Source organism: Melospiza georgiana, chromosome 6 (genome assembly GCF_028018845.1).
Source record: "Melospiza georgiana isolate bMelGeo1 chromosome 6, bMelGeo1.pri, whole genome shotgun sequence".
Classification (NCBI taxonomy): Eukaryota; Metazoa; Chordata; class Aves; order Passeriformes; family Passerellidae; genus Melospiza; species Melospiza georgiana.
Window position 1 is genome coordinate 53,985,810 of NC_080435.1, and position 23,243 is coordinate 54,009,052.

The following is a 23,243-nucleotide window of genomic DNA, read 5'->3' on the forward strand; positions in this document are numbered from 1 at the left end:
AAAGCAAAGAAGTGCACACTGTTCATGGCATGGTGGCACCTCCTGATATACGTCTCTTGCTTTACACCAGGACCTTGGACACCTGGCAGCCTGACTTGCCTCTATCTGGGCACTAAAGGAGCCCCAGGGTTAAATCATTTTACACAACTCAGTGACAAACCAAGTGACTGTGTTTAATGTTGTTTCAAGGCCCTTTTTTTCGTGCTCTTTTGCTTTGAGTTCCCTCTAAAGTTCCCAAATGCAACCCCTGGAAATAAGTGCCCACAGGGCAACGGGAGGATGTGAATATATAATATTTAACCAGGGGACACATTACTCCCTGTCCCTCACCCAGCTCTGGCAATCATTACCACCCATGGACCAAACCACCCGTGACCTGCACAAACTCAGACCTGCAGAAAGGGGTGAAATGCAGCCATCCCACACAGCAGCTCTGGAGCTGCTTTGAACCCCCCTACCCGGATAATGTGGGGCTTCAGCCCATCAGGACAGAACTTCATCCTGAAATCCTCCTTGTCTTCATTGCCCCAGGCCATCTCAAGGCAGCAGCTCACGCCAGTGTAGAACCTCTGGCTCGAGGCCCTGTCTCACCTTGTAGGGTAATAATTAATCTGGATTTTTTTTTTTTTCCCCACCTCTTCTTTTAAATGCTCAGTGTAGTGAAAGTGAAACAGTGCTGAGTCCTTTCCAGAGATCAAACAAGTGAAGGTGCTGGAGCTCTTTGGCAGGAGCAGACAGACCTTTTTTTCCACTTTTAACAGCCTTTTTCAGAGGGTAAAGGAGGATGGAGAGCAGCACCATTCCCAGAGGGAGCCCCCTCTGTGTGAGGGATGGTGCCCCAGTCAGCTGAGCTGGCCCGGAGCTCTGTCCTGCAGCGCTGCTCACTGGATTTCCCGCAGCACGGAGCTGCTCCCACGTTCTGTGGATCACACCTGTGCTATCCCAGCTGGCTGCTGAGGGGATCACTTCTGTCAGTCCTGGGGTATGTATTCCTTTCCTTTCTCATGGGCTCACACCTTTTATTCCTTTTCCCCTGGCTCTCTCCACTGTGTCATTCACCCCTTTGGGCATTGCTGCTGCTCTGCTCTGTCTGCAGAACCCCCCTGCAGAGTCTGAGCTGGCATCTCAGCCTCCTTTCACTGCAATCTCTGGGCATGGGGTGCCCTCCTCTTTCTCCCACCCTCTCTATGGGCTGTGATGGTGAGCTCCTGAGCAAGGCAGTGAATGGTTAAACACTCCCTCCTGTGAGAGTGTGTGAGGCAGGGTCTGGGCCCCACTGGGTGAGTAGCTCAGCAAACCCATGGAAGATGTCATCCCTGCACTTCACAGCCTGTGAAACACCCATGCACAAGGGAGCAAAACTCTGACGGAGGAAGGATGTGATCTATTTCTAGAGTCCCAACATGTCTATTGACTAAAATTGTTTTTCAATCTCTGGCTTTTGTGAGCTGGACAGACCCAAGACAGGCAGTTCCTGTGTCACCTCAAGCAATAGGTGTTTCTAATAATTTGAACTGTTCACTCAGCTGCCTTAAGCCTGCTCTGGAGAAATGTGACATATTCCATTCTCAGGGCACTGCAATGTACAATGTCTCTGTGAATGGGCTGTATCAGCTGGTCTGGGAGCCCTTTGCAAGCAAGGGAAGGCAAAACTTCTCTCCCCCCCTCTTCCCAAACACCTGGGCAGCCCTCAGGGTGGGCAGAGGGGAGGCTGTCTGCAGCAGGGCAGGAACTGAGCAAGTGCAGAGGCTGTGACTGCAGCCCAGCAACACTGACAGGAAATCTGGAATCTCCTGCAGCATCCCCTGTGGCCTGTGCAGAGTTTGTCTGACCCTGGAGATCCCCATCCTTGGCATTCTGAGATGCAGTGCTCTGAGGCGAGATGAGTGATGTGAACCCTTCCTGCCTTGTACTGCCTCCTGTGCTATAACCATGACGATTCAGAGTGCAGACACAGCTGTGGCTCTGGTGGAAGGGGCTAGAGCAGAGCTCAGCCACCTGCTGGGAACCACTCACCCCTGGGCCACCTCCAGCAGCAGGGTTTGAGCAGGGCAGAAGTAGCAACAAAACCCAAAGATGCCATATTCACATCAGAAAGTGGAAACAACACAGTGAGATTCAGGAAGATTATTATTCCTACATGGCTGGAAATCCACCTAGAAGAATGGAAAGTAAAACCATATCTTGGTTACTCACTGAAATGGTATGTTTACACAAATTTCAACATCTCTGATATCTCATGATTCCTTGGTGCAGGAGAAATAGTTGTCACTTGCCTGTTTTATGGAGTTAAGTGAAGCTTTCCAGAGCACCAGGTGAGGCCAGCATCTGCTGTCTGTGGGTAGAGAAATTGTTTCAGCAGCTACAGGCTACAACATCTTGCTCTGTCCTTGTATTTAGGCACAGGAAAGGAATGGCCCAGATTTTCAGTCCAGGACTGACTTTGGAGACACACTAATACCCTGTTAAGGACATCTCTAATTCTGCTGTTTTATGCATTTCAGTGATTGCCATCAACCTGCTTGGTAAAGCTCCTGTTGAAGGACCAGATAAATAGAAATATGGAGTTAGACACAAGGAGTGTGACCTCAGAACCAGCCTCTCCACTCAAGAGTCCAGGGGAGGAAAAGATGGAGGTCATTTCTGAACTGAGCAGCTCAGACTGGCAGAGCAGGGACAGTGGGTTCTTTGAAAGAGGCATTAAAACCCTGTTGAGCATCCGGAAATCAAGACGGAGTCTGAAGAAAGAGAAAGGGAAGGAAGATAGTGGCACTTGGAATGCAAAAAGACTTCTGCAAACACTCAGGAGCTATGAGGAGAACAAACCCACGATCTGTAATAGCATGGAGAAGGTTGGTGAAATATGTGAGCCCATTGAAGCCAAACCTCTTTCAGGTAAGACACAAAACCAGCAGTGCCATTTTCCTGGCAGGATAAATGTAACATTAATTTACAGTGTGCAAGGCTCGGGCCCAACAGAGGTGCTAAAGAACTGGGCACCCCTTGCATGTTGGTGTGTCACCCAGCCCAGCCTGGGCAAGGCTCTGTCACTGAACATGCTGCTCTGTGGCCTCCCCTGCATTAGTTCAGCCATATCAGCAGCCAGTCTCTCAACCTGTCAGTGTGGTATTGCCCATCACACAGATCAGCCCCCAGGCTGCTGAGCACAGCTTGGGAACTGCTGGTCTGACAATGCCTACAAGTGCAGTGTGCTATTGCCTGCATTGCTGTCCTGGACAATTTCTGCTCTTCAGCTCTCAGGTCCTCCAACTGTGCTCTGTAGGGTGCTGCAAGGCCTGGAGGGGAAGAAAGATGGTTTGGCACTGATTTGGCTTGGAAGCTCCACTTTGGTTCCTCATCTTAGAGATTGCCTTGCAAAGAGACTTCCACAGATATTTTGCTTTCTTGCATTGACTTTCCACCTGTCCTCACAACAGCAGTGTTGCAAGTATTTGATTTTGGTCTTCCTCAGGCTGGTTACTCTCATGTGTTTTGTCAGAATTTTATAGATAGGTCTCAGACAAATTATAACAATTCCCTTTAGCACAGCTCTCACCTTTCCCCAGGTGTGAGCAGACTGCAATAACTTTGATAATGGTTTGAGCACTGCTGTCCCTCCACCTTCTCAAGGCAGAGGTGCTACAATGCATTCACATGGAGATCGACTGAGGTGAAACATGATTCGGCCTTTCCTCAGCCTAAATTTCCAGAAAGAAATTCTTGGTGCACTGCATAGAGTGCCACAGGAATCAGATGGGCTGACACTGCCTCACTGCTGTAATGTGCTCTGCTGTGCTGGGAAGTGATTTACTTGGTAAGCTGGATCTGAGCCCATCTCACAAACCTGGCTAGTCTGATCTCCAAGGGTCAGAGATGAGGAGTGGCAGAAAATGTTATCACAAGCTTCCTGATCTCCTGAAATAAACAAGCTGAGAAATTGCACAAATAAAGCCCTTTCTCTGCCCAATAGCTTGTGTTTGGCCTGGACTAGAGCAGCTCTGTCAGAAACACAGCCCATCCTGAGATAATATGGCAAGTGATGGAGATTCCACCACGTGCACCATTAAGCTGCATAATAGTTAATTGCCTTTCAATTGTCTTCCTTCAACCACCAGCTGGCTGATCTTGTATTGCTGAATTAAAGATCCATTTAGCACCCAACATCACCTCCCTAAATAATTATCCTAGATGGTGATTAAATGGTGTTTTCTCACTTTGATAAACAGAACAGAATGTATTTCTCTAGTGTCTCACTGCAAGCATTTGTGTAAACACAGGTTTTATATTAATTTATCTAGAAGAGACTAAGTTAATTGGTAGAATTTCCCTCCTTTGTGAGTGCAGAAGCAACTGTAGCACCATGTAGGCACTCAAAGATCTATGTGTTCTGTGATGCATCAGTAGTTTGGTTATTTGGCATATTTCTGTCTTCATAAAAATACTCTTATGCTACAAAGATTACTTGGTACATATGGCATAAAACCTGTGTGCAGACAAGCCTAGGGGCAGAAATGATGTGCTATGAGCCAGTCCTTCTTTGAGCGCTCTCCAATTTTTCTGTATCATTTTGTCTGTGTATGTCCCAGAAGCAGTGGCCACACGTGCCTAAGGGACACCCTTTCCCTTCTCTTTAGTATTTTTCTTATGCCCAGTGTCAGAGTGGGATCTCCTGTTCAAAGCATCTGTCAGGAAGGTGGAGAGGGTGAGAGCTTCCTGGGGTCTCTCAAAAGCTAACAGTGCTCTTGGATCTCCTCAACACATGGCAAATACTTCTTATCTTACTGGCAAATAGGCAGTGGCTCTTGCATGAGCAGGACTTTACAAAACAAGTGGGAAACTCAGTAGACCTCAGCCACTTTGGGAGGAGCAGTATTGGGTGACTTCTCCCTAGCCAACACCAGCCCGTTGTGGCAGTGGGTGCCAAAAGCAAAGGAGGTGGAGAAGCCCAAGTGAGACCTGAGTACCAGGAGCACCACAGAGCCACAGGTTTATATGCCCCTGCAATGCCCACAACTCCCCAAACCACTGAGGGACAGCAGTGCTCAGCATTTGGGAAAAAAACATCGCTGGTGTGAGGCAGTGCTTGGCACCTGACTGTGGGCTTACAGACAGGAGGCTCTCTCAGGCCCTGGTGTCTCTGAGGGCATGCTTGTGGGTAGGCTGGGACACACATAACCATGGAGAGAGAGACCTGACCCAAGAGTTCAGGACACCCAAAAGGGTCTGTCCTGCATAGCCTGAACCATTCCTGCTGCCAGTTCCACCTCATCTCCACACAAGCAGAAGGACAGAGCCAGAGGGGCAGAGTTCTATGCATCCTGAGCCTCCAGTGTCCCTCTGTGCAGCCTCACCAGCCATTGCTTGAGGCCTTCCTGCAGAGCTATCAGCAGGTTTTTTGATGTTTCCTGTTTCTGTAACCAGCTGTTTAGGGATGTGGCTCAATTTGAAGAGATTGCTCTCCCATTTTTTTCCTCTCCTGTGTCCAAGAGGAGCTGGGGAGATCAGGGAGGCCTGGGGGCAGTCTCAGAGGCACTGCTGGGACCTGACTACTCTGAACAGCCCCCTGGAAGTCTCCCTGTCAGGCATCTTGTTACCAACCTGTCAGTAACCTAATGCCTGCTTTGTCCCAACCCCTTCCCCCTGTTTCTGCAGTAATGGAAATCAATGAACTCATTCAGAAAAGACAACTTTTGCAAGCATTTGCAAGTATCAAGCTAATGGAAGATGAGACCATCTCTGACCGAGATTCTGAGAAATACAGAGATAACCCCCAGGAGCTTGTACGGAAATCCAAGGATGTGGATTTGCTTTATAACTCCATCACAAATGCAATCAAGTCCATAGTGGAGGAAACACTGGAGGATCCCACTTTACAGCATACCATGCTGACCTCCATGGTGACTTTAATTGCCCTTGAAGAAGCAGCTCATTCCAGCACAGACAGTGCTGCTCGTCCTGGCTCAGATTTGCTGGGCAGGCCCAGAAAGTGGAGGGAGCAATGGAGGGAAGCTGTCAATGAGAGTGCAAGAAAAAGAGTCCTGAAGGCACCCATGGCATCAAGGGAACAAGAAACTTGGCTTGATTTCCACTTACATTTCCTCCAGGAACACCTGAGGGAAGATTTACTGAAAATCAAGTCATCAGTGAAAAAATGCTATCCAGAGGAGTACCAGGTGTGTGACACATATGTGGGAGCTTTTCACAATGCCATTGCCTCACATTTGCAAGAACTCTCCCAGGGACCATTGGACTTCCATGAGCTCTACACCTTGCTTAACTGGGTGGCCAACACCTACCACAGGTGAGCTGCTGTGTTTGCCACAATGCCTCTGCCTCCTCTGGGGAGCCATGGGGCTGTGGGGTACTACAAAAGCACCAGGCTATTCTCAGTTTTCCAAGCAAGCGAGATGCAGTGACTACATTGGAGCCAGATAGCAAATCTGTTAATAGGTGGGGACAAAGGTCTGTGGATAAAGCACTTGCTGCTTTTTACAGATCTACATCACCCCATTTTCCCCTCCCTGTCCCACTTGCTGTTCCCATGTGCCAGGAAGCCCCTCCCTGCATTTGATAAACCTGCTCTGATAAACGTGCTCCTTTCTGCATGTATTTTGCAAGATCCAACAGCTGTTCAGTGACTTTTCCAGGCACAGGCAGGGGCCTGTGGGGGATATCTTCTTCCTGTTTAATTAAAATTGTGATACATTTGGAAACGGGCCACATTAACCCCCATGCATGGGGTCAGAGTCCTCTAAAAGGAGTCAAGACATCATTGAGGTAATTAGACACATGAAAACAAAGGCTCTGTCTCAGATGTATCTGTTGGTTGAATGGGAGGGGTTTAAGACATAAGACATCCTTGCAGTTCAGGGGTCTGGAAAATAAGCATGGGAAAACAGCCCTGTCAAAGCAAAGTTGTGTCTGACCTGGTAGCTGGGCTCCAGGTATGGCCTGAACCAGATGTTCAAGGAAGGGAGAAACACAAAGCCATTGGCAGCCCTCAAATAAAACAAAGAAGGAGTGAAGGCAGGAGTGTCAGCACTGAGCCAAACAGTGGGTCAAAATGGTCAGGAAGGAGGCATGACAGAGCAGGGCAAGCAGCAGCACACTGTTGCCCAGAACACCCCTAGCCTGGGGTAGCTTTTGGGTAAGAAACATTTCCATTGCAGGTGGTCTTGGTTTTGAACAGCCCTCAAGAGGTTTCTTCTGTGAGCTTAACCCAGTTACTCTTAAAACCCACCTAGAATGTGGTGACCATAATGATGTGTGTAACCCCCTCAGCATCACAAATCCCTGCAGATCTCATCTGAAGGGAAATTCCTGCATGACCTCACCCTGGCATTGCAGAGAGAAAGAGAAAAATTAGCTTCAGCTGCCAGGTTCTGTACCAAAGAAAAGTGCCCCTGCCATAATTGCTGTGATAGGGTTTGTTGAGAGTTTGCAGTTGTTTTGGGCACTGCTTGCAATCACCTGGCTCTTCTGGCTGCAATCACCGGGCTATTTCCATTTGATTTTCTCATTCAAAAAACCATTGTCTCTTGGAATAAATAATCAAAAAGGAAGAGATCGACTGACCTAAACTCATTTTGATGTTACAATTCAAACAAATGGGAAAAAAAAAAAGAGGTTGAATAGGCCCCTTGAGTACACATTTGTCCTTTCAGTTGTGGTGGAGAGTCCATATTTAAATCTGTGTTCTCCTTTGTCCTTTCAGTTGTGGTGGAGAGTCCATATTTAAATCTGTGTTCTCCTTTAAAAGGAACAGCAGGCTCTGGCAGCAGCTGGGTTGTGCAATGCTCCACGTGTGGAGATGTTCCTTTCTGGGAAATCTGAACCATGACCATGGAACCATTGACTCCAGGACACTACCAGCAGGCTGGACTTATTTTATGCTGAGCAGTCACTGCAGCAGCCTGACCTTGTACACTACAGTCCTCACTTGTATCTGAACCCAGCTGTGGGCACAGTGCTGGTGTGGCAATGGGAACCCTTTTTGGTGGCTGAGCAAATGTGCAGGCTGTGTGAAGGACATTGCAGGCGTGTTCCTCCATTAACAAGATGACAGCTCAAAATTTAGGCCCCAACTTCATCAAGGCATGAATATTTTCTTCTTTCTCGTTTCCACTTTCACTGCCCTGCAAGATGCAGTGCCTACACAGTCTGTGGCAGGTTGCAGGAGCAGCACATTCAATTGTACAGGCTAATAACATTTTTCCCGCCCCAGAGAGAGGAACACAGGCACTCCCTCCCTTCCCCTGCTCCTGTGCTAATCAGCCGGCCTGATTACATGTCAGTCCAGAGGAAAGTGAGCAGCAAAGTCTGGTGTCAGCTTTGGAGCCCTTTTTGGAGTCAGAATCTGTAGCTGCATGTCCACCCACCACTTCCATCCACAGGGGAGCGTGGCTCGTGTCCCAGGCATGGCAGTGCCCTCCAGGTCCTGCTCTGCCACCTCCCCTGGATCAGGACAGTGCACAGGGACAAACACAGGCTGCCATGAGCTGTGATGTGACACTGCAGCGGAGGCAGGAGATGGGCTAACTCCAGAGCAATGCACTACTACAGGAATTACCCTGAAAGGCATTTTGCAAGCTTCTAGTCAAATGAGTCAGCTTCACGTTGTTTATTTTAAAAAGTAAATTCTCATAGCACTTTTCATGTCCAAACAACTCAGAAGTCTCATGATTTCTGAAGTGGGCTGGAACCTTAGATCATTTTGGGTTTGAATAATTAGGATTTTGAATAGAAAGGAAAGATTTTCTTGTTAAACCTTGAAAACAAGCGGCACAATTTAAGCTTTAAGTATATTTCTCATGGCTTAGTAATTATGTAGCTCATGCTGCATGAATATTCTATCAGTTTATTCACACTCTGAGACATTACAATTTTTCATTTGATTCTTTCCAGTGAATTCTTTCTGGGTCATCCTGAGCTCAAACCAGAGGTTAAGACAGAAAACCTGTCCTTGCTGTTAACACCAGCTGATTGGGATAAACTGAAAAACAACTACATTGCTTCTGCAAAGGTGAGAGTTTTGACCCCATGTGCCCCCCAGGGAAGGTGCAGGAGCCCCAGCCTCCCAGACAGAGGTCTTGCATGACTACATTGTGGTTTCCAGCCCCACCAGATGCTGAGTCCTACTGGCCCCACACAGAATGGCCTGTACTCTAGAGCAAAAAACTCCTGAGTGCCACCTTGGGGACCCAAGCAGAGCCAACAGGACTGGACCAGACCCTCTCAGTATGGCAGACACTTTCTGAAAGGTCATTGCTGGGCTTCAGCAGATTGTACTTTGCATTGCAAGGTCAGGGGCTAAGGCATTCTAGCAGCTTGTCCCTGTGTAGGATCTCCTCCAGCCCAGCTGAGGTGTGCTATTGGCAGACTTTGGGCTTTCCCACCAGAGAACACACTCATGTTTGTATCCTCTGATGAAGCCCCTTCCCCCTTGTCTTTCTGCAGTCCTTGCCTGGCACCCTGTGTGAGATTTTCCTGGGTCTTTGCTGGGCTCAGACATTTTGTTGCAAATCATTTCTGAATCAAGGCACAGATCAAGGTGAGCTCAAAGGTACCCAGCTGAATGAAATCAGTATTGCTCCACCATGCTGGTGAAAGATCACTTTTGTTTCACCAGCAACAAGATTGATTTATCAGCCAGGACTGAGCAGTGCTGCTGCTTACCTGAGTGGCTGTACCCTGGAAAGGACTGGTTTGACCTTTAATCCTGACCTGGTGCATTCCATTGCTGGAGGACCTTGCAATCAAACAAACAGCTGATCCACTGTTTCCCTGCCAGGAAAATGACTCTCCTTTGATTTGGGAGTACCTTGCACACACAGAGCACAGTTCCTGGTTTCTCCTGAGGTCTGGAGCAAGGCCTGTGACTCTGCTCACCTTATCATGCCGTGCGTGCTGATGGAGCAAAATGAAGCGAGGTGCTGCACTTGTGTTTGCTCCATTATCCTGAGCTGCATGTTTCCTTCCTATGTTTAACATTTAGGAGAAAATCAAAAGTTGTTTTGGAAACATTCTGAGATTGGAGGTCACGGAGAAGTGGGAGAAGGAAGTTCATGTAGAAGAGGAGGAAAACCTCTACCACGCCTCAGTCTCTTTTGATATTCAAACGGTATTTAATTAGCTGGGGGGGAAGGGGGGGAGGTGTCTCTGTGGCTCCAGGGAAACTGGATCGTTTCCTTCTGGGGTGGAGGTACCGCCTCCTGCGATAATTTATGTAAGTCACACACTGGCAGAATACATTAGAGCAGAAAATGCCATTTATTACAACTTTTAGCTCTCCCGCTTGCCTTCTAGCTGCAAATTAAACCTGCTGTCAATTGTGTCAGCAACATAATAGGCAACTGATTTTAAAGTCCCTAAACCTCTTTGATTAGGAAGAAGAAAGAGAATTGGAAAAAAGGTGGAAAGAAAAGGTTTCTTTGAAAAAACCTTTGGCTTAAAGAGCAACTTTGTCCCAGGGCTGTGGAAGCTGGGGAAAGGCTGTAGGCAGTGACAGCCACTCCAATTTAAACAGTACAAAAAACAAAAGCCCCTACTAGTTTAGGGACTACAGGGTAATAAAGGCAGGAGGGGTTTGGATTAATTCTCATCACTCAATTGGTTGAGTCACTTCAATTAAATAATACTAACAGAAAAAGAGAGGGACAGAGAAAGAAAGAAAATCAAAGAGTTTTGCCCACTGATGTGACTCTTTTTCCGTAGAGAAGTATGACACATTATGTGATCACAGGGAAGGCAGGTCTGAAATGATTTAGCAGATGCATAGAAGGCCATGGGAAGTACCAGAGTAGGACTGCAACACATCTCAGTCCAGAAGTGCAGCTGAGGTTGTGGGAATGGGGATCTGGGAGGAGTTGCAGTGCAAACAAGAGTTCAGGGTGATGCCTGACCCACTGTGCTGCCCTGGTATCACTCCTGAGAAGGGGGCTTGTGTGGCCCTCAGGGATGGGGCTTATAGACACCCTTATCATGGAGCCACACACGGGACAGCTCAGCTCCCCTTGGGCTTAGGGTTGGGAGAATTCCAGCAATTTCCCCCAAAGGAGGAGGAGGACACCAGGACACCCCAACATTGCCTCTAACTCACACTCATACAGCAGAAGGGCATGAGGCCATTAGGGGTGAATGATGACATCACAAATCATTTGGTGCTTCTTGGCCCATCCTGCATGACAAATTTTAAAACTGCCAGAGGTTAATGAAAACCTCCTGGGAACAAGTTGGCTGTTTGCCCCTTTGCTAGGTGAGCCATTCTTACCAGCCAAAGCTGCGTAAGATCCTTGTGAAGGATGTTTCACCAGTGCTTGTCCCACTCACTGGAGTTTCTTCATTCCCTTTTCTAGATCATTGGGGAGCACGTGAAGTCATCTGGAGCTATCAGTGGAGGCCTGGAAACAAAAATGCTTGAGTTGTGCATGGCAGAGCTGCTTGAATTCATACCAAGGTCATCACTGCTCTGGGCAGTACTTTCTTTCTAAATGAGTCCCACACTGGTAAAAAAACAGGGAGGAGGTCCAGGCACTGGACCAGACACTGGCACTGAGCAGGTACAAGACTGCTCCTGGGAAAATTAGAGATCACAGTGAACTCAGTAAAAAGCAAGCTGCAAAACAGCTTGGAGGGAGTCATAAACAGACCCAGATGGGACTCTGTGAGTCCAAAAATCTAATGTCAAAGGTCTGGGAAATACCTGCTACCTAGAAAGGGATGGGATCACTGCAGTCCCATCACCCAGGACTTTTGTGACATTGGATACTGATCACTTGCAGCTTCAGTCATGAGCAAGCAGTGTTTATGGACCCCTCAGACCAAAAGCCTGTTTGCCCAAAAGGGTATCCTGGGATGAGTCCTGCTGAGTGGTTTTCTCTGGCTATGGACATAAAAAAGGGCTGATGAGACCCTCTCTGTATACCCTGGCAAAACACACAGCTGGGCTGCCTCCCAAGCCCCTTAAAATCTACACAGTGTCCAAAGGAAATTGCTGAAATAACGTTTTCTCTTTTTTTTTTCTTTGTTCTTATTTTCCCTTTTCTTTGTTCTCTTTTTTTTTTCCTTAGTTTTTTTCCTTTATTTTTAATATTTTTTTTAAACCAAAACCTGCATCAAATGCAAGCTGGAGCAGCCAAGGCTCTCAGATTAAGGGAACACTGAAACTTAAACTTTTACTTAAACAAACCTGAGATGCAAGAGGCTGGGGCCAGCTCATACCCTGACAAAGAATGGGAACATCAGGCAAAGGCTGCCTGAGCACACAGCCTCCTGCCTTCAGTGTGGATCTGGCTGTGAAACATCTGTTAACCCCATGAAATTGGGGCTACAAAAAAAAAAAAACAACTACCTAAAAACCACAGTGAGGTTTTGGGGGGAGGGAAGGTAGGTGTGCTGCCCTATTCCTATACATTTTCTGTTATAAAATCAGCCCTATGTTCTCAAAAGGCACATAATATATTGCCCCAAAAGCCAGCAGAATGAAAGCTCAGACTTATAAGCCTGTGTAGCACACCTGCAATTAAACCCTCAGCATGAGGAAAAGTCAGAGATTTGGCCTCCCAACATCCCTGGCATCTCTCCAGACGTGCTGCGTACCTGCTCAAGCGAGCACATCCTAAACCCGCAATTATCTGCCATCTATTCCCTCCACTGCACACACTTGTTATGACAGCTGGAAAAAGCTTGTCTGCATACAGAGGGGACAGGTTGGGCCAGCCACAGGTGTCTCCTGACACCACCATGTACACAGAAGATGAGGCATTCTCAGTGCCCCACCGTTAGTGATACCTGGCTGTATTTTCCTACAGGTTTGAGCAGGAGTTCATGGCGTGGAGCTCTGCCCAGGACAGCCCCAGCTTTGTGCCCCACCTTGTTGCCTACATCAACAGCTTCCATGAGCTGGTGTAAGTCTGCTCCCCCTGAGCCACTGGGGTTTCTGTGGTCTGGGGGGTGGCAGGATCTGTAAAGGAAAGACCAAGCTGTCCCTGAGGTGCCCTGGTGGCTGCTCAGCCTCCAGCCCTTCTAATCTCACAGGAGGATTCCCCCCAAGGGATGCAAATAAAAGCCACAAACGTGAAGAGACAGAAATATGGATGGTTGCAATGCTTGCATGAGAGTTTTGAACTAATTTTCAGGGCATCTTTTTTATTCTCAGGGGAGTTTTTTTTTCCTTTTTTTTTTTTTGTTTTGGAGGTTAGCAGAATAAACTCAGAAACATGGCCTCAAGGCTGCCTTTGGCACTGGGCTGGAGGAGATTCCATGAAAGCATGCCTGCCAGTCCTGGCATGTGGAACTTCCAGGGCTTTGCATAAATTCGTTACTTTAAGCCACATGTTGGAAAGTGCCTCTGAAGAAGAGGTATCCTCAGGCTGGCTGTCAAAGATCCAGCACTCCCCCATAAGTAGGATGGCGCAGTGAGTGCATGTCCCAGGGTCCATCAGCTCCGTGCTGAGGTCCAGGGGCTCATCAGCATCTGGGGACATCTTTGCCATGCAGATGTGCTGCTTTCGTCTGTCAGCTCGGCCAAACAGCACAGGATTAGTGCGTGGGCTCTGGGCACCCGAAAGATTGGGGTGCGAATTCCAGCCCCTGCTGCTGCAGCGCTCCGGCAGGGGTGCACATGCCAAGAACTACTCGGGGGACGGAGGGGAATTCGGGCTGTGTCTCGCAGGAGCCGAGACGGCTCCATCCGCAGCCAGCACTACCGCCAGCACGTCTCTAGATGGCACGGTGTCTCCAGCAATGCTCACCTCGCCGAGGAAATGGCTTTCCCTGCCTCCTGCTGCCCCTGCGGGACATCGCTGCCCCTTCCCTGCGGGGCAATGGGGATGGGCTGAAGGGACACGCCAGCCCCAGGCAGGGAGCTAGAATTGTTTGGGTGATGGGTTTATTCCTGAGTCAATTAAACATTCATCAGCCCGGAGTGATGAATTGTGGGGCCGAGGTAGGTGTCCCAACAGCACGATATTTTGGGACGCTGGACCCAGACTTCAGGTGTTCAGCTGGAGTTACAGTCCTGAGCTCCAGCCTGGGATGACAGGGGTGGTGTTGGTGCCTTGCAGTCCTGCCAGGGCTGCCTCAGACATAAATCTGGGCAGTGACAGGAACCTGCTGTTCTCTGTGGTTACAGCAGTGGATGTGGCACATCCAGGGATGCTCAGGCATCACAGGTGATGCGGGTTTTTTTTTGTGGTGATGCTCCCTCAGTGCCCCTCCTCACCAACACTGAGCATGTTACAGTGGGACAGGGATGGAAAGTGAGAGGAGAGCCAGGAGGTCACAATGCCCCTAAAGCACACACACACAAGGAATTTCATTAACCTCTCAGAATTTTCTTTCTCGTAAGGTGAAACATTGCAGAAGTATGCACTGTCCTTAGGAAATTCCACAGGTTTCCATCCCTGTAGTTACCATCCCAGCTGCTGCTGGTGGACATTGTGTGGAGTGAATCAGGCTCTGGGGGACACAGGGTCAGCAGATTTCCCTTCTCTGGCTTTATTATTTACTTTCCCCCCACAGCCCTCAGTTCTCTCCCAGGTACCTGGAAATCATTTTGCAGAGATGTTGCTCAAGTGAAAAAGCAACTGGCCTATGCAACTGCTCTGCATGGCTGCACTGTCGCTGCACCTGATGAGGAAATCTGAGGGGGTTTTTCACCACAGTTACTCATCTATGATTAATTTTCAGTGTACAGGATTGTGCAAAAAGAGCCATTACTTTGACTCAGTAAGTGTTTCCAAGAGGAAGTAGTAGAAACTCAAGTTTATTTTAAAATAATATCCATCATGCCAATCCAGATAACATGCTTAGGGCCATGTAATAGTTTACATTTTAACCTTAACTCATTGGTGATCTCTGTCTCTCTGTAGGTCAGGGTTGGAAACAGTGTTTAAAGTCAATACTGAGGAACTGCGGAAGATTTTGGCAGCTCTGACAAGGAACTTCACAAATATTTTTTTAACAAAATTAAGAACAAAAACACAGGTAAGAGGATCTTGGCCACATTATTTCCTTATTATAAGGGTTATGTGCAGCAGCTGAGTGTCGTTGCCCTTCCCTTGTCTCACCAGCTAAACCTCATTTTGCAGCACATGACATTATGGTCCCTCCAAAATGTATTTCAATCCTGTGGAAATCCCTCTTAAAAAGCAACACTTCCAGCATTCTGGGAATTTTTTTCTAGAAGAAATGATACATTTTTCAAGCTGTTAATAGCAATCAAAAGAAAAGGATATTTAGCAGCTTTCAGTCTCAGGCAAAGCAGTGGGGAAAATTTTATCTGAAGTGAAGCACAGGAGACTGAACACCACCAATGGGACACTTTTCCTTCTATCAAATAATTTGGATTTTTCAGGACTTTGACTTACTGATTCATAGATCTACCATATCAGTGTGTCAGAAACCTCTTCAGATAGGACAGAATTCATTCTGGTAGGGGCGATTTTTCCAGGCTGTTCCCATGGTGACAAAAGACTGATTGTTCCAGAATGAGAATGCTAAAGGTCTTGTATCAACTAATAAAACTGATAAAATTTGACTTGTGTTAAGAGGTGTAAAAGGCAGTGTGCTGCAATGAAGTTTGTGCTTCTCAGGTGCTGTAGATGAACCTTTCTGCTCTCAGCCACTTGGGGTCTGCTAGCTCCAGTTGGTGTTATAGAAGAGATGGGGGAAATCAAGCCTTTGGTCCCACCCCCTTTCACTTATTCTAATTCACTTTCTAAATCCCCAAACATAACTTCCAGAAACTAGGACAGTCATGGAATTTCTCCAACCTAAGCCAAGCCCTCCTGGCCAAGGGGACTTTCCAGTGACTGCAGATCTTGTTTTGGAGCCTAAGCAGCAGATGAGGAAAGGGCCCAAGCCAAGGCATTGAGCAAGAGAGCTGAAATGTCGTGAGAACTGAGAGAGGCCGAATCAAAGCATTTCTAAACAGCTCTCAGGCAGGCTGGGAGCACAGCAAGGGGGAGATAATTGGGAAGGAGACTGCCAGGATTCTAAAGACAGAGATTGTGAGAGCTGGGAAGAGAAAAGGGGACATGCCAGAGAAAGGATATTTTGCATTTGACCTTTAGGGAAGGGTCTTCCAGGTGCCAGAAGTCTTTAGCAGATATTGCTGTTTCTATATGAGGGTACATTAGCTCTAGGGACCCAACAAAAGAAAATAACCTGTTAAGGACACTTGGTCAGAGTACCTTGTACCCAGGACAGATGGGAAACAGTGCCTTCAGTCCCATGTCATCCCTAACCATGAGGCATAAAACTGGAAATACTCCCAGCTGCCATTTCCCCCACCACCGCATGTGAGCAAGGAGCAGAAGGAAAATACCAGCAAGACTTCATGAAGGTCTGCAGGAGTACAGAGAGCCTCCTGGTAGGACTGTGAACACAAAGAGCTTGATTTCCTTAAGGAAAATGCTGTAGAGGTCATGGATTACTGAGATGATTTCCAAGAGATTCACTACCAAGTGAATTTTTGTTTCCATGTAACACTGGCACACATGGTTGCCCACCCCAGCCTGTTCTAGTCATGCCTGAGTTGCTTGTGATTAACATTCTCATCTCTTTCTCCCCCTATATATTAGAAAAATACATTTATTTACCTAAAGAAATAGAGTTGGTGGACCAGAAGGTGGCACAGAGCAAGGAAATGAGTTGTCCTAAATAAGTCTTTAATGCCAAAACATCTCCTGCACAAGGTGTGATGCTTCTCCTCTCTGCACTGGGATGCCTACCAGGAAGGGGAGGCATGGGTGTGAATTGCCTGGGGTGGAGAGAGAAACCCAGCCTGCTCCTCGTGTGCCTCCATGCAGAGGGGGTGCCCTGTGCTTTCAGTTCAAGCCTAGATCAGGTGGATAGCTGGCTGCCTTCAGCTAGGGCATCATCAGCTACTCTGAACACACCTGTGCCATCAGTGAGTTGGTCTTTTTTCAGCCTCTTCTTAAGAAAATCCTGAGCAAGAGCTGGATTTTGGCGACGGAAAGGCCGGACTCCCTGGCGTCGGCAGTCTCGCAGTTCTCCAAGCACCTGCAGCACATGAGGGAGCCCCAGGGGCAGGTAGGCAGCCAGTCCCTCACCTGGGCACAGCAATGCTGAGGGGCCACACCATCATCTTCAGGCTGTGGTGAGACCTGCAGACTCCTCTGCAAGAGTGGTTGCTCTTTATAACTCTGGGGGCTGCAGATATGAGTGAGTGTGTGCTGATGCTGTGCTGCCTTCCTGTACCTCCCTGGTACTGCCAAAGACCTGAGGGCTTTCCCTGCCCTCTCTCACTGCCTTGGTCTTGAATGGACAAAAAAAACCCATGAGGTTTGCTTCTTTTTAACCAGGACCTTCTACATGAAGTTCATAAATATGTGGTGAAGGAATATGTCACACAGATCATCAAACCCAGATGGAAAATGAACAGGGACACACGTCAGCAAGTGAGCAGAAAGATGAGCCAGGAAGCTGCAATCATTCACAATGCACTCATTGATCAGGTATGGAGGTTGTCTCCTGGCATCCCCTGGCTGCCCCACTCCCAGAGGTGCAATTTTCCTACTTGGCTTCACAGAGACCAGACAGCAGTCTCTTGAGGAGGACAAGCCACAAGAAACATAGAAGTGCTGAAAAGAGTGAGCAAGATGGTTACTGCAGGTTCATGGTGTGTGGGTTTCCAGCCTGGCAGCCTCTCAGCTTGTGCAGCCAGCAGCTCTCTGATGGCAGCACCTGGTGTTTTAATGTGTTCCCAGGGAGCTCTGCATAGGGTGGTTCATGTGTTGTAGGATCACACTTATTCTGTGGCAGCTTCCTGGGCCTGTTCCCTCAGACCATGGGATGCACTTTGCTACCAAAGGGTCCCTGACCTGGATACAGCTCATGGAGTTGAGTCCCATGAGAAGTTCCATCTGGGCACACAGTCCCTGTACAGCAGGGTGTGGGGAGAAAAGGTGGCAGTCTGAGAGTTTTGTGATGGGACAACTGTTAGAACCCAGCCATGAAGGTGGGGTAACTGAGGTTCCTGTTAATAAATCCCTTGGGCCAGATTTGAGTGGCATAACACTGAATGACTGGTGTGAGATATATAGATAGAGATAGAGAGATAGAGAGATAGAGAGATAGATAGATAGATAGATAGATAGATAGATAGATAGATAGATAGATAGATAGATAGATAGTTGTGTGTGTATGGCTGGTTTATTTTAAAACAATTTGATTACAATGGAAAGGAGGTATGTAGCCATTTCGGTTATTACCTATAGTAATATAACATTATAAAAGTATAAAAATATCACTTAGGAAAATATATAAGGAAAAGAAAGAAAGGATAAGAGCAGATAGTGGAGAGGAAGGTATCACCACCTGTAGATCTAGCAACAAGACTTGATTGTTGCAGTTTAGGGGTCTGTTGGTCAAAATCAATGATTGCATTTGGTTGAGTCGTTAACCTTTAACATTTCCATCTCTCAGCAAAATCCCAGCAACAGTCTGCGATTTTCAGGGAAATCAAAGTTGAATTATTTGGATTTTGTGGAAAGTCAGGCATCCAGGGCACTAAATCCCATCTCGGAGATGAGGCACATGAAACTATAAGGCAGCAGGAGGTGAAGTCTCTGGCATCCACTCCCATCCTGGCCCACAGCCACAATGCCCTGCTCAGGGTCTGCCTTGCTTGGGTGCTCATGGGCATTGGGAAGTGCAGGGTCAGGTCTGGGAGAGCCCCAGGGGTGCCCTGCCATTGCCACCCAGCACCCTGCTGCCTGCCTGAGGCAGCCTGTCCTGCCTGCACCAGTCCTGGTCACTCCAGTGCATCCCACTGCTGTGCTCTCCCCGCAGGGAAAAAGGAAATTAGCAGGTGCTGCTGTTCCTGACATCCCCATGTGATTCTTTGTCCACAGGGCTCCAAAGCTGACTGGCTCCTCCCTGTCATATATCACATTGCCAATATCATTGGGGAGAAGAAAAAAGACAAGATCAAGGCATATGTCAAGGAGCTGTGCAAAGACTATCCAGATATCAGGTATGTGAAGAGGCAGATGCCAGAATTGTTGGGCTCCATCCCAAACAGCACCAGCTTGTCCTGTGCCTGGGCTGAGCTCTTCAGCTTCTCTTTGCTGGTGGCCACACATTGGAGATCAGGATGCCAGCAACAGAGGGAATCCCAATTATTTTATGGCTGCATACTTTTTAATTTTTTCCCCTGTGTGCTGTATCATATAATGCACACAAATTGCCTTCAAAGCCTTTTCATTTTAGAATGGAATGGAATGGAATGGAATAGAATAGAAGAATAGAATAGAATAGAATAGAATAGAATAGAATAGAATAGAATAGAATAGAATAGAACTCTTTCAGTCTATTAGGAAAGGACTTGCAGTGATAATCCAGTCCAACTTTCCTGATCACTTCAGGCCTGACCAAAAGTTAATGCATTACATTATTAAAGGCCTGTTAATGTAAATTACCCAAATGCCTCTTGAGCACTGACAGGCCTGGGACATCAACTACCTCTCTCTCTAGGAAGCCTGCTCCAGCACCTCGTTTAGAAAATGCTTCAAAATGTCAAGTCTAGAGATCCCCTGACACAGTTTTGAACCACCCCCATGCATTCTATCACTGAATTCCATCTTATTGCTCTAAATGAACCTTATTTCACAGTGAAGCTCCAGTTTGCTTTCTCCTGCATCACCAGTATCAGCCCTGTTTGCCAATTTGCAGGGTCCAGATTTGGAGCAAATAGTTTGTCTCCTGTTGCCAGGCCCAGACCTCAAAGTGTGGCAGCCATTGACACAATTCAGCTGCAATTTCTGAAACAGCCTCAACACAGCCATTAAATTTTGGAATAAATTACAAATTCTTTCTTTTGTACTTTCCATTTTCTGTTCCAAGGCTGCATCTGGAAAATGTAAAACTCCTGGAAAAGTAAAGAAAGTGACTAGCTCTGTGCATGGCTAAGCAGCTGCAAATCAGAAGTTACCTTCTCTTCTACAGCTCTTCTTTCAACCACTGAGAATAAATATCAGTAGTAGAGACTGCAATAAATTCCATTTCATCAGAGTAATTTCAGAAAGAAAGAAAAAAAACCTAAACAAAAAACACCAAAAGTTTCAGCATTGGATGACTTTTATGCAATCAAAATAATCCATAAGATTTAACTAATTGCTAGAAGACTGTAGTGGACCCTTAAATATTGAGAAAAAAGATCACATTAAATATATTCACCTCTCCCCAAAACTGAGGCTCAAAATTTTTCATAACTAGATTTAACTTGGGTGGTTCAGGTATTCTTCAGGCTTATCTGTGTGGGGGAATTCAAGACATGGACATGTAAAGGAACATTGTTCCTGAGCAATTTCCTAGGTGATCATACCAATCTTACAAAAATGATAGGTACAAACAAAAAAAAACAAACAAAACCAACCAAATAAATAAACCCCAATAAGGGTTTAATCCCAGTGGACAGACTAAGCTGAAACAGGCAGTGCCTGTTCTGGGAAGGATGGGGGGGTAAATGACAGCTAATCATCAACGATGGTTATTTGAAAACAAATTTCCAGTCAGAAAAGTCATTTACAAGGCTGTGATTTGTGCTGCTTTTTCATCATTAGGCTCAGACCCAACCCAGGTTTTAAGGTTTGTCCTCTTGGTTTATTTAATTTCTGCTTTTCCATGATTGAGTAACATCATTTTAACAATGAAGTTTGGAAAATGAGGCGGAACCTGCTGGACCTGCATTGCTTCCTGTTCAGGTCCCTGTTAATTTTTCCCCTGAGCTCTCAGAGACATTGCTGAATTTGTATACACTGAGATTACTGGAACAGGGTATGTTTCCAAGCTGGCTTTCCAGCTCTAATCTAATTAGTGTCTATCAGCTTCCTAAATATTAGCACTTCCATTACTCATCTCAAAATAATCATTACACAAAAGGTCCACAGCCACTCTGGAAAACAAGCAAAGGGCATCACGGGTGTGGAGAGAGAGGAGGAAATTCCCTGCAGCACCAGCAGCAGGAGGCTGTCCCACCAGTGTGGTGTGGCAGGAGCTGCTGCTCGCTGGTTTGGTACCTCCAGAGGCTGCAGACTCCCCTCCTGGTGGCTCCTCCAGTGCGGTGAGGGGTCGGTCCCTGGCACTTTGCTATAGCCTTGCTCTGTCTCCAGCACAGCTGCTGGTTGCTCACAACAACCACCTTGCTCTGGGCTGGTTTTGCTGGCCGGATCTGAGCCAGGTCTTGTTTGGTTTCTGCAGGAAGGAGCACATCCTGGCCATCCTGGCGCTCCGGGTGCTGGGGCGCACCAGGAGAGCGGCGATTTTGCGGCAAGTGTGCCAAGCACAGGAGAGCTCCAACAGAGGGAAGGGCGGCGCACTCTTCGCTGAAATTGATGTTCCAGTAATCTGCAGCTGCTTCTAACACAGGACAAAGTCAGCATCCTGCCTCCTCCCACGCTGCCTCTACACAGGATCCAAAATCGGCAAACCCACCTTGCTCCTCTGCAAACCCAGATTTTTTACTGCTGTGGAGAAAGGAGCAGTTTCCTGAACTCACTACCCCGAGTTCAGAACCCAAAGACAACAAATGCACCAAGACATCAACCTCCTGTAAGAGCTCCTGGGCAGCAGCTCCAGCCCAGGCACAGTGTCCACCTCATATTCCAAATGGATTCTATTGCTAGGAGGCTGCTTCACTGTTTCGTACAAGACTAAATATATTTTCAAAGAACAGGAGAAAATCAAAAGCAGTTCACTCAGAGCTATATTAAGGCCTCAGCCCTATATTAAGGCTTGGACTGTGCTCTGCATAATTATACAGCAGCAGAGCAAGAGCCTCCCTCATAATTAGTGCCCATGAGCAACCAGGGGGCAGAGCTTGAGCTGGGATGTGGTAGGAGCCAAGTTTTATTTCCTCCCCCACAAACCACCTGACTGAGCTGGCATGACACAAGGTCATGACGCTGTGACCCGAGGCCAGAAACCACAACCTGCTTGGGGAGGAAAATACTGGGTAACCAAACCCCATGGCCAGGACCCACAGCACATGGAATGCTCTCCCCTCCAGGGTGGCTCCCATGGCCCCTCTGGCCTTTCAGCAGATTCTCCTCAGTCAAGGACTGCCTTGCAAAACTCCTGTTGGACTGAAGATCTGTTCATGCCATCACATCTCCGCGTGTACGGACATGTCTGGATTGGATATGCCAGGTGGAGAGAGGCTCCAAGTTCTCCTTGACTTGGAGAAAGTTCCACCATGCCTCCAGTCCATTTTCTTGAGTGTTTAAATGCATTTTAAGAAATCTGTTACAGTCTGACTGCAGTACGAAACCAAATGTGAGGTGGACAGACAGTGCTACAGATGAGATCCTCATGTGGTGTAAACCAGCATCATCCCATTGATGGGCATGGATGGCTACAGGGTTAAATCCACAAAGGATCCAAGCATTACATCCAGCATCTGCAGGAAAGACTGAAAGAAGCATTCAGCAGCCTAAAGCTGTATAAATCTGATTTTATTTAATTCAATTTATCCTTTAGGTTGCCCTCCACAGGATTTAATCTAAGACTTTACAGAGATGTGTTTATGACCTACTAAACTGATAAATGTGGCCATGGCATAGCCTTGAACACTAATTTTTCTGGCAGCAGAGCTTACAGCATCAGCAGTGAGTCTCTTTTGTTTTCTTTGCTTTGGGTTCCATGAGTATAAATTTCAGCCTGAGTGAGCAGCAGGCACTGGTGACAGGCCAAGGGTGACAGGCCAAGGGAAAATTTCTGATGGATAAAGAAGCATAGAGTGCATCTTTAATTCACAATCATCATATGCAAATTTTTCTAAGGAAGGCTTGTTACCTCCACAGTCAAGATAAGGTGTTTTTCTAAATATGGCTTTGAAATATCAGGTATAAATTGAGAGCCTGAAGCAGGAAATCCTGGGTGGAATTTCTACCCTGCATCACTCTTCAGTACATCTCATGACAATTCCCACAAACGCTCAGCTTGGTGACTCCCTGTATTTGCTATGGAGAAGGAGAAGTAAAATATCCTCTGAGTCTCCCATTAGGTGTGCAGAGCACATGAACACTTTGGAGCTCCCCTCCCCTGTCCTGGGGACATGGTGCAAGCAGGGAATCCTGTGATTACACCCCGCCATGGGTCTGTGAGCTACATTCCCCCTCCCAGCAGCAGGGAGGGGCATCAGTGCTGAGAGACTTACACTTATTGTTAGAAGGATTGACTGAGTGGGAATGATACAAAGAGGATTTCGAATTTTGCAA

General features: G+C 47.2%; 1 protein-coding gene across 1 annotated transcript; it reads left to right on the forward strand.

Moving 5' to 3' along the window:
• The first annotated feature begins 2,561 nt into the window (after positions 1 to 2,561).
• EXOC3L4 (exocyst complex component 3 like 4) lies at positions 2,562 to 21,388 on the forward strand. The gene is made up of 11 exons (XM_058027075.1): positions 2,562 to 2,895; positions 5,653 to 6,301; positions 8,905 to 9,022; positions 9,995 to 10,120; positions 11,355 to 11,455; positions 12,810 to 12,905; positions 14,871 to 14,985; positions 16,933 to 17,055; positions 17,328 to 17,480; positions 18,879 to 19,000; positions 21,226 to 21,388. Exons 1-11 carry the CDS (start codon positions 2,562 to 2,564, stop codon positions 21,386 to 21,388), a joined length of 2,100 nt encoding a protein of 699 aa, XP_057883058.1.
• Positions 21,389 to 23,243: the final 1,855 nt, after the last annotated feature.